The 16,924-nt window shown below is 42.6% G+C and overlaps 1 protein-coding gene across 1 annotated transcript in view; it reads right to left on the bottom strand.

The window, feature by feature from the left end:
- ehmt1b (euchromatic histone-lysine N-methyltransferase 1b) overlaps nucleotides 1-10,845 on the bottom strand; it is a 42,684-nt gene extending 31,839 nt beyond the window's left edge. Inside the window, exon 1 of the mRNA XM_004538463.4 lies at nucleotides 10,716-10,845. Coding sequence (XP_004538520.2) covers nucleotides 10,716-10,736 — 21 coding nt within the window. The 5' untranslated portion in view covers nucleotides 10,737-10,845. The remainder of the gene's footprint in view (nucleotides 1-10,715) is intronic.
- Between the last annotated feature and the right edge of the window lie 6,079 nt (nucleotides 10,846-16,924).

Raw genomic sequence — 16,924 nt, 5'->3', positions numbered from 1 at the left:
TAAGTACAGGTACCCAGCTATACCTTTTTGGCATTTTAGACTGATCTCTAATCTGTCTTTTGTCTCTTTGGTGCTGGAGAAATTTGCTTTCTACCAGTTTCAGGATCTCCTAGGGAAAAAAATGTCATCACTTAAACATTTCATTCTGGTTTCAAAACACATAATGGCACAGAATCAGATCATTTATTGATTTTCTACTGGAGAGTTGTACTAAAGAAACTCTGCAAAGGTTTCACCACCAGGTTGATTAGTTTTTCATCATCACCTGCTCCCCTCACATGGGGGCTTTACAAGGATGCATCCTAGGTCCAGTACTCTTCACTTTTCCTGCTCCCATTAGGAAATATTTTCAAAGAAAATTTCAAAGAAAGTGTATCCCAATGTGAGTCATCTGTTATGCAGATGACTCACAAATCTATCTTGCTCTCAAAAAGAATACCACAGCCCCAATTTCAGACAAAGTTGTATTTCTTGAACCTGAATCAACAAAAAACAGAAGTGGAACTAGCCCTCCTGAGCCTTATGCGTCCTTTAAATGTCGTCTTGGCCCTTTGGATAATTTCTAAATGTCCCTTGCAAAAAAAAAAAACAAAACAAAAAAACCTGACAACAGCTTCACATTTGGTAAACAAATAAATGCTGTTGTTGGAGCTAGATTCTTCCAGTTGACGGGTTTTCTAAGGTCTAACCCCATTGTATCTTTAATTGACTGTAAGGAAGTAATTCATGCCTAAAAGCCATATACTGGGATATGGCTTTTAGGCCATATCACAGTATAATTTGAAGCATGTGCAGTAATGATATATATCGCGATATATTCTTTTCTTCTGTATAAAGTATTTTACACACTATAAGGCACACTTAAAATCCTTTAATTTTCTCAAAAATCGACAGTGTGCTTTATGTATGAATTCTGGTTGTGCTTACTGACCTCGAACCGATTTTATGTGGTACACGGCGCACAGAAATCTGTCAAAAATGTTTTAGAACGACTTTGGTAAGCTATGAAGCCGCACCACTTGATGGATTGGAGGAGCATTACAGCTGCCGTAGTCAGGAGCTTCGCGGAGTAATCTGGGTCCAAAACTTCATCTGCTTCAGGTCCCAAAGTCAAACGAACACTGAGGCATCACTGAGAGTTAAAAACTGTCTAAATTCTTTCATCTTTAATAAAATGATCAGCATTTTTGTTACACCTGGTAAAGCAGCAAAGTTTAACATCCAGGCATGAAAACAGAATTTATTAAATTCAACAGTTAGAAATTAGCAGGAAGTTAGCTCGCTAGTTTCCACCTAAACATGATATGCCATGTTCTGACTGAGAGATTTTCACTCGATAAAAGTTAACGTGAGGGATTCTGGTGGTTAGGGACAAATGCAACTGCATGGCAGGATGCTATAAATGGACCAAACTTCAGTCAGGAGAACAACTGAGATAATCCATCCACAATACGAGGTTAGTCATTAATATACTGCAACATGGGAATAGAGCAGCTGCGAGAGAATTCAACATTAATGAATCGATGTTACGGAAGTGGAGGAAGCGCAGTTTTTGGCTTTCCCCATATTCCAAAAGTGCTTCATCTCTTTGCCATTACTGCCGCCAGGCATAATTTGCAGATGATGTTGTTTGCAGCCGCTGCAATGCTTTCGACCAAAACAGGCGCAGCTTGATGATGACACCATTAACATGAGCTATCGCGGTAGAGCGGTACAGTCAAAATCTCTACAGTTGGCCAAATTTATATCATTTCTACCGTATACCGTTTATACCGCCCACCCCTACCTTCATTTCATGCATGCTTGACTATTGCAATATTCTTTATCTGGGCAGCCAGGCTCTGCTTTCTCATCTGCAACTTGTCCAAAATGCATCATCTCGACTCCTTACAGGAACACACAAGCGGAACCAAATTTTTCCTGTTTTGGCTTCTTTCTTTCACAGTGTTTTTCAGCTTTTGTTTGTTTTCAACAAATTAAATGGGTTAAAACCTGACATTCCTGCTCTTAACTATGCACATTCCCAAAAGATTGATGAGATAAATGCAATTCAGTCAGTACCCCTAAAACCTAAAAAAAAAAAAAGCTTAGTACCCAACCCTACCAGTTTCAAAATGTAGGTAAATAAATAAATAAATAAATAAATAAATAAATAAATAATCTTTTAGATGTTATAACATGTTTTGACCAGTGATCTGTTGGGCAAGGCAATACCAGACCATCAATGTTTCAAGTTTTCTCCTTTGAATTTTCAGATAATATTTAGAGCACATTATGGCCCCCAAATTGGCTGTGCCACACACAGAGGTGTCACCACAACACTATCACCGTTTTTAATATCGCTGTATCAATATAATTATCTGGCGCCGGTGAGGTCGGCTGCCATGCTGGATGCTCTGCCCTAACTTCTCCACATTTTGCAGTTTTTCGTCACTTTTTGCTATATCTGCGATAATCTTGCATGGGCATCATGCAAAACACACAAATCCGCTACAGTAGAGACACTTTGGTTTCTATTGGTCTGCAATACAAGAACATTTCACCATGTTTAACTCCGGACCCAACCTGGCCAAAGGAGATCCTGAGAGAGAACAAAGGACGCGACCCTAAGCGACGGCCTCGAGGTAAAAGAGCCGGCATCAGGAACAGGCTACGGGCTCGCGCACACCGCGCACCCATGCCCAGTATCCTGCTAGCCAATGTTCAATCCATCGAGAACAAGCTTGATGACCTGAGAGCCAGAATCAAGTTCCAGAGAGACATTCGGGACTGCAACCTCCTCTGCTTCACCGAGACTTGGCTGAACCCAGCGATACCAGACCACGCCGTGCAGCCGACGGGGTTCTTTTCGGTTTACCGCATGGACAGGACAATGGAGTCGGGGAAGAAAAGAGGTGGTGGAGTATGTTTGATGGTGAACAACAGATGGTGCGACAGCACAAACATCTCCCCACTCACACGCTCTTGCTCGCCCAATCTGGAGCTTTTGATCGTTAAGTGTCGCCCTTTCTATCTCCCTCGGGAATTCACTGCGGTCATTGCCTGCACTGTTTACATTCCGCCTCACGCGGACTCGGACACTGCCTTATGTGAGCTACATGAGGCTCTCACACATCAACAAACACTTCACCAAGATGCCGCACTCATTGTTATGAGAGATTTTAACAGAGTGAATCTCAAACGGACATTTCACAACCTTCACCAGCACATCAACTGCCCCACCCGGGGCACGAGGACATTAGACCACTGCTACACCCTGTTCAAGAACTGTTACAAGGCTCAGCCCCTGCCGGCATTTGGAAAATCGGACCATTCCGCCATCTTCCTCATGCCTGCCTACAAACAAAGGCTAAAGCAGCAACCACCAATCAGGAGGGAGGTCGCTCGCTGGACGGACCAATTGGTGGCCGCGCTGCAGGACGCACTGGATGACGCAGACTGGGACATGTTTCGGCACAGCTCTGATGACATCAACATGTTTACGGAAGCGGTTGTGGGATTTATCGGGAAACTAGCGGACGACACAGCAGAAAGAACTATCATCCGAACGTTTCCCAACCAGAAGCCGTGGGTGGATAAAAACATCCGCGACGCTCTGAGATCACGCACCGCTGCCTATAATGAAGGGCTTGTCTCCGGTAATATGGACCTATACAAGGCTGCGTCCTACAACGTGCGCAGCGCGGTCCGAAAGGCAAAGCGGAGCTACGGGGAAAAACTAGAGTCAACAGCTACGACAGTGCGACTCTAGGAGCCTGTGGAAAGGACTGCGGACTATAACGGACTATAAATGACCAGCTTCTTCAATGATGAATGCAGATGTTTCACTGGCTGATGAGCTGAACACGTTTTATGCTCGCTTCGACGCCGCAGCAATTAAAACAACAAACGGCTGCGCGCGCTCGGAGTGCACCAGTGAAGAAGATGCATTCGTCATCACAGAGCATGCTGTGAGGAACACCTTCAGGAGGGTGAACACCAGGAAGGCAGCAGGACCAGATGCAATCCCTGGCCGGGTCCTTAGAGCCTGCGCTGATCAACTAGCACCGGTGTTCACGGAGATCTTCAACCTCTCCCTGGCCCAAGCTGTGGTTCCCACGTGCTTCAAACAGTCCATTATTGTCCCTGTTCCAAAGAAACAACAGCCCGCTTGCCACAATGACTACCGTTGTAAATGACCTCATTAATATTTGGTAAAGTGTTTTGTAAACTTATGAGTGGCTATTATATTGTTGGAGTGAATGCTTTTATTTTGAAAGTCACAGAGCGACAAGGTGCCGTAAATCAAGTGGCGTAAACCATATGGCAGAAGCGCGCGTTTTAATGCACAGAGAGAAGGTGTGCTCTATGGTTAATGGACGGGAATGGGAAAAAGAACGGCTATTAAGGTGCAACACTGAGTCGAAAGCAGTTTCTTAGCACCTGGTTGATGAGGGAACAAGGTTTGTAACAAAGTTTGTCCTGTAGATATGTATTTTGTTGTTTTACGGAGCATATAGCTGCTGACCGCTACTAAGCATAAAGGCTAAGTTTTCACCCACTAGAGGGCGCTAACGTACCTCGTCATGTTTAGGCAGCGATGCAACGATTTCCCTGTTATATGCAATAATTTACAAGTTTTAGTGTTATTTGTTATGTAAGGTAAGGAGAATTAATTTGTGATTAATGAATAAGTCAAAAGGTTAAAGGTAACACACTGTTTGATTTACTAATAGTCTTTTATTCTGTATGTTGTAGCTCTTACGGTGTGTTCACATACACGGCTGTTTAATAAAAGGATTGTGAACCATCAGTTTGAGAGACCATCTTTTCAACCGGGGATGCTACAACCGTCCAGTAGCACTGACTTCAATTGTGATGAAGTGTTTTGAAAGACTGATGAGAGATCACATCACTTCTTCACTTCCTGCCACCATCGACTCACTTCAGTTTGCTTACCGGACTAATCGTTCCACAGACGATGCCATATCTCACCTGCTCCACACATCCCTGAGTCACCTGGACACTGGCAGAGGGAATTATGTTAGGATGCTGTTCGTGGACTACAGTTCAGCATTCAACACAATAATTCCCTCTAAGCTTTTCACCAAGTTGACGGATCTAGGACTCAGCTCATCACTGTGTCAGTGGATCCTCAACTTCCTCACAGACAGACCCCAATCAGTGAGGGTGGGAAAACAAGTCTCCCCCTCCATCTCACTCAGCACTGGAGTGCCTCAGGGCTGTGTTTTAAGCCCCCTGCTGTACTCACTGTACACTTATGACTGTGTAGCCACATCCGACACCACCTCCATTGTCAAGTTTGCTGACGACACTGCTGTTGTGGGCCTGATCTCCGACAACATCGAGACGGCCTACCTGGAGGAGATTAGGAACCTGGAGACCTGGTGCCAGGAGAATAATCTCCTCCTAAACATCAGCAAGACTAAGGAGCTGATCGTGGACTTCACTACAAAGCAGGCGAGGAATTACAAACCATTAACTGTAATGAAGATAACAGCAAACTCTTCTTCCTCAGAAGACTTAGAGACTTCCATCTGCCACTGAAGGTGCTCAAGAACTTCTACTCCTGCACCATCGAGAGCGTCCTGACGGCAAACATCTGCACCTGGTTTGGGAACAGCACCAAGCAGGACAGACGAGATCTGCAAAGGGTGGTGCGCTCGGCAGAACGCATCATTCAATCAGAGCTCCCTGACCTGCTGTCCATCTACACCAAGCGGTGCAAGTCCAAAGCTAGGAAGATTATGATGGACCTCTCCCATCCCAACAATGGACTCTTCTCACTGTTGAGGTCTGCGACGCGCTTCCGCTCCCTTAAGGCCAAAACAGAGAGAATGAGGAGGAGCTTCTTCCCCCAGGCTATTCGGGGCCTGAACCAGGTGTAGGACTGGACTCTCCCAAACACGTCACTATAAGACTGGACTCTCACACACGTCACCACACGCACTACCACACATTTCCTATAATCCTATAATTCCTATAATTTATAATCCTTATCTTTATAATCTCTTCTGCTATTTGCACATTCTTTACTGTAAATTCCTAAGTTAATTTGTAAATTTTTGTAGTAAACTGTAAATTGTAAATATTGTAAAACTTTTCTTCTGTCATTTAATGGTCGGGCATTGTACAGCTACAAGCATTTCACCCCCATGTCATACTGTGTATGGTTGTGTGTGTGTGACAAATAAAATTTGAATTTGAATTTGAATTATCTAACACTCATGTCTTCAATCCAACTACGCTAGTTTACATAAACTTAGCAGTGCACAACAAGCCCAAATGAAACAAAGCGTGGCTTGAACCACGAGACGTGACGTTTCGGTGACTATTTACTCTATGCTATGGATACTAATTCCACACTTATACCATGATGTAGACACAGAAACCCAACAGCCAAGTAGTCCTCCTTATTGTATGGCTTTAAAGTCCACCTAGAGCTGGGCGATAGAACGATAACGATATGTATTGCGAAATAACTTTTTCTCGATAGAAAAGTTAAACTATCGCGATAGACCTCACCGCTCTTGTCCTCTTTAAAAAAAAAAAAAAAAGAAAGAAAGAAAGAAAGGAGCAGCCAATCCAAATTAAGTAGCGCAGAGCCAAACCAATCACAGCCGCAGCGTCACGTGACGTGACTTGTTACGTACAGCACAAGTGCCAAGCCGCACATGTGTATTTGTTTGGCAAGCAGCCAGCCGCAGTGCCACCCGGGTAATGGAGGAAATGAGTGTGCTGACTAGAGAAAAATCAACCGAGAGCATGACCGAAGGTTACCGAAGAGAAAACAGATGATGGTTCCAATGCCGGAGAGATTGTCGAACGGAAGAGCCATAGAAGTTCCGTAGTGTGAAGGTATTTCGGCTATTTCAAGTCTGACAAAAACAGAGCAGTGCGCACTGTAAATTGTGCTGAAAGCAAGTCTGGAAATACAATAAACCGGTGCATGCTCAATCTCTGACTGGAAGCGCTAATTCGTCATTCGGCTTTTGTCAGACTAAAGTAACTGTTAAAACTGTTAGAAAAGCTAAGCTATACAACAAGGAGAGATTGAGAATTTCCTTTTAGTTCTCAGTTTATTTGATATTGACAAAAGTTAGTCAATTTTGTCTGTTCTTCTGTAAAACAAACTAAGATTTATTTTTTAGAAAAATAATATTTTGTTTCTAAGTGGAATTGACAATTTAGTAGTCTGTTTTGTTTGTTCTATTTTGAAACTTAAACGCTTTAGCGGCTGCCTTTTGTGTAGTTTGCAATATTTGCCTTTATTTATCTGAAAAAGTCTCATGTTCCTTAAGTACATCTACCCTGTTGAACTTATTATGGGAAATAAATATTTAAATCAAAACAAGCTGCTGATTATTTCACATTTTACTTGTGAGCAACGGCACATTTAAATCTTACAAATATAGTTATCTGGCTTATATCGCGATATATATCGTTATCGCCTGAAATGAAAAAAAAAAAAACATATCGTGATATGAAAAAATCTTATATCGCCCAGCTCTAAGTCCACCTAAAGTCTACTGCTTGGACCGTATGTGTAGTTTATGGTCCATCATGTAAATTTGTGGACAAGTGCATGTGGTTGCAAAAAACAAACAAAAACAAAAAGCTAGCCATTTGTAGAGCAGGGCGATATGGCCAAAAATATTTATCACGATATATATTTGAAAATTTGCGATAACGATATAACCGACGATATAATTGATGCGAGACAAAATACAACTCCACAACATTACTAGCGCAAAAAGACAACCTTCCATTTATTTTCACTTAAACAAGAAGCTGGTTTTTATGTACATTAAAGCTTTATAAAAATGTAACAGTGCAAATGCAAATTCCTTGCTGAAAGTTTAACCAAAAGGCATTTCCAGTAGAAATGGGCTGACATATCCTGAGCATAACCATGTATAATATCCACTGAAGTTAAAAAGAGGTGCTTTGCAACATTAAACTGCAGTGTGCAGTACGTATTTTTCGCACCATAAGGTGCACGGGATTATAAGGCACATTAAGCGAAACAAAGCAGTCAGATAAATCAAACTTTATTAAACTCATTCTTCTTGCTTCCTCCACTTCTGTACCATTGATTCATTAATGTTGAATTCTCTGGCAGCTGCTCTATTCCCATGTTGTTGCAGTATATTAATGACTAACCTCGTATTGTGGATGGATTATCTCAGTTGTTCTCCTGACTGAAGTTTGGTCCGTTTACAGCATCCTGCCATGCGATTGCATTTGTCTCTAACCATGAAGAACCTTCACGTTAACTTTTATAAGTGGAAAGGTGTTAGTGTTCGTCCTCCAGCTTCACTGTTTATGTTATGCTAACATAGCTGTGTCGCTAGCGATCACGTAGCACATCATTATATACCAGCTAGCCCAACTTCAGTAACCCTACAAACGTCACTGCTGTTTAGTTTCCTGTCTTCATTTATGTTGGAAGTGATAGCAGAGCTGTACGTTTGATTTTTTTCAGAAATCTCTCCGTCAGAACATGCTATATCATGCTTAGGTAACTAGCGAAACTAGCGAGCTAACTTCCGCTAGCTTCCTGCTAACTTCTAACTCCGTTAAATGTAATAACTTTTGTTTTCATGGATGCCTGGAAGTTAAACTTTATAGTTACACCTGGTAAAGCAGCAATGCTGATCGTTTTATTAAAGATGAAAGAATTTAGACAGTTTTTAACTCTAAGTGATGCTGCAGTGTTGTTTGACCTGAAGCATACGGAGTTTAGGACCCAGATTACTCCCAGATTTAAGAGCATCTTAGTCCGACAAATATGACAATAACAACGGCCGCTTGCATGTTCTGCAAAAAAATGTGCTTTGTTGTGTATCTGACGGACAAACACCAAACCAGTTCCACATCACTGAAGTTGCACCATTTTTACAAACCAATTCTGGTTCATCTGTTTCACTCAACAATCGGCCATGTGCGTATGAAAACAAAGGAACTGCACATGCGCGTTTTACTCCCATTCTATCGCGATATTTCATTTTCCTATCGTTGCCTAACATTATACCGGTATTACCGTGAACGGTATAATATGGCCCAGCCCTAGCCATTTGCACGAACCCTCACACTACACTCACCATCTGATGATAAAATTTATATCACAGGGAACCACACAGACCCTGTTGGTCTCACAAACATGTAAATTATAGTCCCACAATAAACTGGAGCAGGTTTGAAACTCAAACAGGGATAATGCTTAAAGTTGGTGATAAAAACACAATTCTGGGTTTAGATTGTGACTATTGAAGTGGGTGTAAAATTGATTTACTTTGGTTCTGAGGGGGTGAAGTAGAAGAAATATATTTTTTCAGGGATTTACCTTTTAGCATTCATTTATTCAAACATTCACTCAGGTTGCCTGTTAATAACCAATCTGATAACCAATGTGTCTTTTAATTTTTAAAATGAAAGGTCCAACATTTCATTCATATCATTTCTATCACATAAAAAATAAAGCCTTCCAATTCCACCGACTGTACTCCAACATGGTGCCTGAAATTATCAGCTTAAAACCATGAGATTGGCACGCATATTTCCTCATTTTCCTCCTTTTTAAAACAGGTGAAGTGGCCCATTGAGGGCAAATGCATCAAATAACAAACACACTCACACACCAGATATGAGCGTAAACGGAAGTAGCTCAACAGCTCAATGCCCTACACCTTTCTCTGCTACACCCCGAGATACTCTCAGCACTGTTGGAGCGACCTCTGCCGAACAAAGCAAGCATACCATATTTGCCATATCTACTAAAAAGAAATGAAGCACCAGAGACTGAAGCTGTGGCAGCTTTGCACATGCCGATCAGCTGAAATGATCCACCTTCACCATTAAAACCTTCCTGTAAAAGCAAATCAAATCAATGCACCTACAAAACAGCCAGCAACACTGAGAGCCGTGACAATATCCAACACAGATCAGCCTTCAATCGACGAATAATTCAAATCATAATTGAAAGGTTAAAAAAGAGAAATAATGAGTGAAAAGGTGAATCCGGATCTGGCGCCATATGTATGCAATGGGAGGCTGTTGCAGCTCTGCCAGTGCTGGCTTCATTTGACTGCATCAGTTACAGCACACCACCGTGGAGATAGCATTATCAGTCGAGCGTTTAACCGCACTGTTGGGGAATAAATCGAGACCGATCGGTGTAAAGAGGACAATCGCTGGAATCCGGGTTTTTTTTAGTAATTTAAAAGTGAGCATTCTGTTGTTAGCTAGCATCGCTGCTAACAGCTAGCTACAAAACAGTGTACAAATTAGCCACCAGTGAGCCGGAGACAAACAGTGCAGCAAGAACTTTGAGAATATTGGCTAAAAATGCAAGTTTAAGGTGTGTATGTGGTTTATTTTGAACCGCTAAAGCTGGACACAGGCAGGACAGTGACACAACCCGGGACCATGTATAATCAGACCCCGGCACAAAGCGAACAACGTGCCTGCACAGAGTATTCATTTTCCGGGGCGCAGCATCTTCCTGCACATTCAGTTGCCCTCCGGTCCAGCACAAAAGCAAAAGACTCCAAGGCTGGCAGCGGCCAATTTGACGCGAACCGACAGTTCGACACCGGCGGCTCGGCCGCTCACAGGGGGCTGGTCCACCGGTCGGGACAAAACATATTTTCCGTGGAGCGGAAAACAGGGCAAAAGGAAAACAAGCTTGGCGCAGAAAAAGCTCACACACTCACCTCGGTCCCAACCGAAGCCATGGTGCCTGGACGTAAACTCCGCCCACCGTGGAATTACGTCACACTTATTGATGCGCGCACTAAGTTAAAAAAGCCACACCTGAAGGCTGCTTTTGAAGAGCTTCTGTACTAAGACGGGGTATCAACGGCTCCGAAGGACAAAATGAGGAGCAAACAAGGGCAAGTCGATCAATTTATGGAGAAAAATGTCAAATTTCCTAGAACAAAATTTGGAAATGTACAAGAAAAAGCTCTCAAATTTCTGAGGAGAACAAAAACATTTTTTTGCAAATTTAGAACTAAATTTTTAAATTAAATATTTACAAAGAAAAAATGGAAAAGGTTACCAAAATTTAGAACAAAAATTTAGAAAATAAATGAACAAATTAGGGAGAAGGCCCTGGGGGCAGATCCAGGACAAGCTGGAGAGATATCTCTCGGCTGGCCGAGTCCCCCCGGATAAGCTAGAGGAGGTGGCTGGGGAGAGGGAGGTCCGGGTTTCTCTGCTTAGGCTGCTGCCCCCGCGACCCGGCCCTGGATAAAGCGGAATAAGATGGATGGATGGAATTAACAAAGACAGAATTACAATACAAAGTCACACATTTACTAGGAAAAATGGCAAATTTACTAAAATTGGGGAAAACAAGGAAAAAGTTGCAGATTTCTTGGAATAAAACGTACGTAAAGCGTAAAATCGTGCTTATTAAACATTCTGCTTTTGAAAGGTTTCTGTAGTAACATGGACTTTCCTTGCTACTGCTGTCAGACTCCACAACAAAGACTTTGCAGCTGACCAAACATCCACCCATGTGCAATAACACTAAGTGCAATTCTCTTTTTCTGACAACACTGTATTTTCCCATGTGTGGGACTAATAAAGGTTATCTTATTTGACTCTTAGAGGCTACGAAGGACAAAATAAGGGGCAAAGAAGGACAAAATGAAAAATGTATAAGGAAAAACTGTCAATAAGATAAAATACAAGAAAAGCCCTCAAACTTATGAGAGCAAAGTCAGAAATTTTATTCAAAAAGTTGCAAAGCTAATTTAAAACTTTAAAAAAATCAGATAAGATAAGACTTTATTGATCCCACGGTGGGGAAATTTGCATTACCACAGCTCAGGTACCAATAGCAGACGAATGCAAAGAGTATACCAAGAATATAAAGTTAAGAAATACAAATACACATACATCCATACACACTAAATATACAGTCAGGTCCATAAATATTGGGACATCAACACAATTCTAACATTTTTGGCTCTATACACCACCACAATGGATTTCAAATGAAATGAACAAGATGTGCTTTAACTGCAGACTGTCAGCTTTTATTTGAGGGTATTTACATCCACATCAGGTGAACTGTGTAGGAATTTGGCATTTTGCATATGTGTCTCCCACTTGTTAAGGGACCAAAAGTAATGGGACAGAATAAGAACCGTAAATCAAACTTTCACTTTTTAATACTTGGTTGCAAATTCTTTGCAGTCAATTATAGCCTGAAGTCTGGAACACATAGACATCACCAGACGCTGGGTTTCATCCCTAGTGATGCTCTGCCAGGCCTCTACTTCAGTTCCTGCTTGTTCTTGGGGCATTTTCCCTTCAGTTTTGTCTTCAGCAAGTGAAATGCATGCTCAATCGGATTCAGGTCAGGTGATTGACTTGGCCATTGCAAAGCAGTCCACTTCTTTCCCTTCAAAAACTCTTTGGTTGCTTTTGCAGTATGCTTTGGGTCACTGTCCATCTGCACTGTGAAGCGCCGTCCAATGAGTTCTGAAGCATTTGGCTGAATATGAGCAGAAAATATTGCCTGGAACACTTCAGAATTCATCGTGCTGCTTTTGTCAGCAGTCACATCATCAATAAATACAAGAGAACCACTTCCACTGGCAGCCATACATGCCCACGCCATGACACTTCCACCACCATGCTTCACTGATGAGGTGGTATGCTTAGGATCATCAGCAGTTCCTTTCCTTCTCCATACTCTTCTCTTCCCATCACTCTGGTACAAGTTGATTTTGTCTCATCTGTCCATAGGATGTTGTTCCAGAACTGTGACGGCTTTTTTAGATGTCGTTTGTCAAACTCTAATCTGGCCTTCCTGTTTTGGGGCTCACCAAAAGTTTACATCTTGTGGTGAACGCTCTGTGTTCATACTGCTGGAGTCTTCTCTTGATTGTTGACTTTGACACACATACACTTTCCTCTTGAAGAGTGTTCTTGATCAGGCCAACTGTTGTGAGGGGTGTTTTCCTCACCAGGGAATGGATTCTTCGGTCATCCACCACAGTTGTTTTCCATGGTCTTCCGGGTCTTTTGGTGTTGCTGAGCTCACTGGTGCATTCCCTTCTTTTTGAGAATGTTCCAAACAGTTGTTTTGGCTACGCCTGATCTTTTTGCTATCTCTCTGATGCATTTTGTTTTTTCAGCCTAATGATGGCTTACTTCACTGATAGCTCTTTGGATCTCATCTTGGCAGTTGACAGCAAAAGATTCCAAATGCAAATAGCTCACTTGAAATGAGCTCTGGACCTTTTATCTGCTCATTGTAATTGGGATAATAAGGGAATAACACACACATGGCCATGGAACAGCTGAGAAGCCAGTTGTCCCTTAACAAATGGGAGACACATATGCAAACTGTTGTAATTCCTACACCGTTAACCTGATTTGGATGGTAAATGGTAAATGGCCTGTATTTATATAGCGCTTTACTAGTCCCTAAGGACCCCAAAGCGCTTTACATATCCAGTCATCCACACATTCACACACTGGTGATGGCAAGCTACGTTGTAGCCACAGCTGCCCTGGGGCGCACTGACAGAGGCGAGGCTGCCGGACACTGGCGCCACCGGGCCCTCTGACCACCACCAGTAGGCAACGGGTGAAGTGTCTTGCCCAAGGACACAACGACCAAGACTGTCCAAGCCGGGGCTCGAACCGGCAAACCTTCCGATTACAAGGCGAACTCCCAACTCTTGAGCCACGATCGCCCGCTGTAAATACCCTCAAATAAAAGCTGACAGTATGCAGTTAAAGCACATCTTGTTTGTTTCATTTGAAATCCATTGTAATGGTGTATAGAGCCAAAAATCTTAGAATTGTGTCGATGTCCCAATATTTATGGACTTGACTGTACATTTATACATATACATACACAAATACATGCACACGTTCATACATATATAAGATGCATTATGCATGAGGTGGTAACCGTGGATGACCAATGGATGACCACAATGTCCAAGTGACTCATGACATCATGAGGAGGAGTTATAGACTCTAACTGCTGTTGGGATGAATGATCTGCGAAAGCGCTCCTTCCTGCAGTGACGGTGTTTCAGTCTCTGACTAAAGGAGCTGCTCAGCGCACTCCCAGACTCATGCAGAGGGTGATGTGGGTTGTTCATGATGGATGTCACCTTTACTAACATCCTCCTCCCGCCCATCACCTCCACAGACTCCAGAGGACATCCCAGCACACAGCTAGAGCTCCGCACCAGTTTGCCAATCCTTCTCCTCCTGTCCCTGTTTGTGCATCCACTCCCCCAGCAGGCCACTGCGTAGAAAAAGGTGGATACTACCACAGTGTCATAAAATGTCCTTAACAGAGTACTGCAAAGGACCTCAGTCTCCTCAGCAGATGGAGTCGACTCTGGCCCTTTTTATACAGGCTGTCTGTACTGTATTTGTAGTCCAGTCCAGTTTATTGTTGAGGTTATCACCCGGGTACTTGTATGAGTCCACTATCTCAATGTCTTTTCCCTGGATGTTCACCAGTGTTGTAGGGGATGACTTCCTCCTGAAGTCTATGACCATCTCCTTTATCTTGCTAGGTTCTAGGTTCTTTATTATTATTTGTCACATGCATAGTTATACAAGTATAACACACAGTGAAATGTAGCCTGACACGCTCCTCGACATGTGCAAAAATTGGGGGGGGGTGTAGAGGAAGAACATTATATATATATATATATATATATATATATATATATATATATATATATATATATATATATACACATATAGTATATACACTGGGTGAATGTGCAGTAGTAGCAGCAAGCAGGTGAATTCTGTACATTAATATGAATAGACATCTGACTATTTTACAGGATAGACAATATAAACATATTTAAAATTAAAGGAATTGAAATGTACATTGTGCCTTGGTTTAGTGTCTGGAAGAGTCCTGTCTCAGTCAATTATAGATGATGTGAGAGGGCGGGTGTGTGTGTTTAGGGCACGGATGGCTTGGGGATAGAAGCTCCTCTTGAGTCTCTCTGTCCTTGCCCGGAAGATGCGGAACCTTCTACCAGATTGCAGAAGTTGGAACAGTTTGTTGCCTGGATGGGACGGGTCCTTCAGTATCTGCGCTGCTCTAGTCCGGCATCTCCTGGTGTAGGTGTCCTGAAGCGGGGGGAGAGCAATCCTGCAGCAGCGTTCTGCTGTACGGATCACTCTCTGGAGAGCTTTTTGGTCCTTCACACAGCTGTTCCCGAACCACGATGTCATGTTTTGTGTGAGGATGCTCTCCACAGCGCCTGTATAGAAAATCCTGAGGATCTTTGGAGAGACCCTGAACTTCCTCAGTTGTCGTAGGTGATACAGGCGCTGCCTAGCGTTGATTTGGAGAGCATTGGTCTCACACCAGCCAACAAAGTCACTGATGACCCTCCTGTATTTCTGATCATTTCCGTCTGATACGCATCTAATGATGGCTATATCATCTGAGAACTTTTGTAGGTGGCAATGGTCTGAATTATAACAGAAGTCAGAAGTATACAGTCTGAACAAGAAGGGTGAGAGAACCGTGCCCTGTGGCGCCCTGCGTGCTGCAGATTACCACGTCGGACAACAGTCATGAAGCCTCACATTCTGTGGTATGTTGGTTAAGTAGTCAGTGGTCCATGCAGTCAGCTGTTTGCCCACTCTGGTTCCCTCCAGCTTCCCTAGTGTAGGCTGGTTGGTGTTGAAAGCACTGGAGAAGTCAAAAAACATGATCCTCACAGCGTTCCCCGCCTGCTCTAGGTGAGAGAGGGATTGCTGCAACAGGTACATGACAGCGTCATCCACCCCAATTCCAGACCAGTAGGCAAACTGCAAATCTAAAATTATTAAAATAAAATCTGAGTTGAACAGTAACATGAGAAATGTTACAACATGTCATAATTTATTTAATAAAGCCTAAAATGCAGAAGCAGTGTGTGAAAAACACACTGATTCAGTGACTTGTAGGACCACCTTTAGCAGCAATAACTTTAAGTAATCATTTTCTGACTTTATCAGTCTTGCACATGGCTATGGAGGAATTTTTTTTTCTTTTCCTGTACTGCACCAATCAGACAGAGTACTGGACACCCTCACATACTGCTTCCTGTCTGTCATGTGCTCAGTAATATAGCTTCTCTCTCAGCAGCAGCCGCTGAGGAATCTCCCAAACAACGTGAATCCGAAAACTTGAGAACTAGATGACATAGCAGCTGCAAATTGATACCAAAGATCTACTCAAGGTCAAGTTTTATGAAAATCTTGTAAGTGTGATCACTTCAGGTGATGCAGTATTTTGAAATTGATACCATAGGTATATCTACTTGGAGGCTGTGGGTAGCACTGACAGCAGCCAATATGTTTACTTTCTCCAGATGTGTACTCTGGATTGTTCTAGTACTGAATGTCTCTCTAGTAAAACTAATATGAGGCACAGCTAACCGTCTTTAGGCATTAGTCCAGTTGAACTGCATCTAATATATGCATGGGAAATTGAGGATACCTGTGGTTAAATGGTAAACAGTAACTCTCAACAGCAACTTAATTTAACAGTAGGTTTTGTTGTCCGCCAGAGGGCGCAAGCCGGACATTATCGGTGTTAAACACAGTGGAGAAGAAGGTCAGATATCTCTTAATATAAGAACTCTCGCTCTATCGACTTCTGGTTTGATAGGGGGCGCTCATGAGATGGTTCTGGTAACGAGTCGATATTATATAATTTCGAATTCATTATTATTGCCTTGGAGAACAAAAGTAAAATAACATTTTGGCTGTTTATGTAGAAGCATTTGCAAACGATTGCTTTAGCCGTTTCGTTATAATTACTCCTATTATCTGAGGTCTTGGTCGTGTGCGCCATCTGCTGGCAACCTTCTAAACTCCAGTTCATTTCTACACAATGTTTTTAACAGGAAGTAGACTCTCTTCC

This window comes from Maylandia zebra, linkage group LG7, assembly GCF_041146795.1.
Source record: "Maylandia zebra isolate NMK-2024a linkage group LG7, Mzebra_GT3a, whole genome shotgun sequence".
Classification (NCBI taxonomy): domain Eukaryota; kingdom Metazoa; phylum Chordata; class Actinopteri; order Cichliformes; family Cichlidae; genus Maylandia; species Maylandia zebra.
The sequence above is the reverse complement of the archived record's forward strand: the minus strand, read 5'-3'. Positions and strand labels throughout refer to the sequence as shown.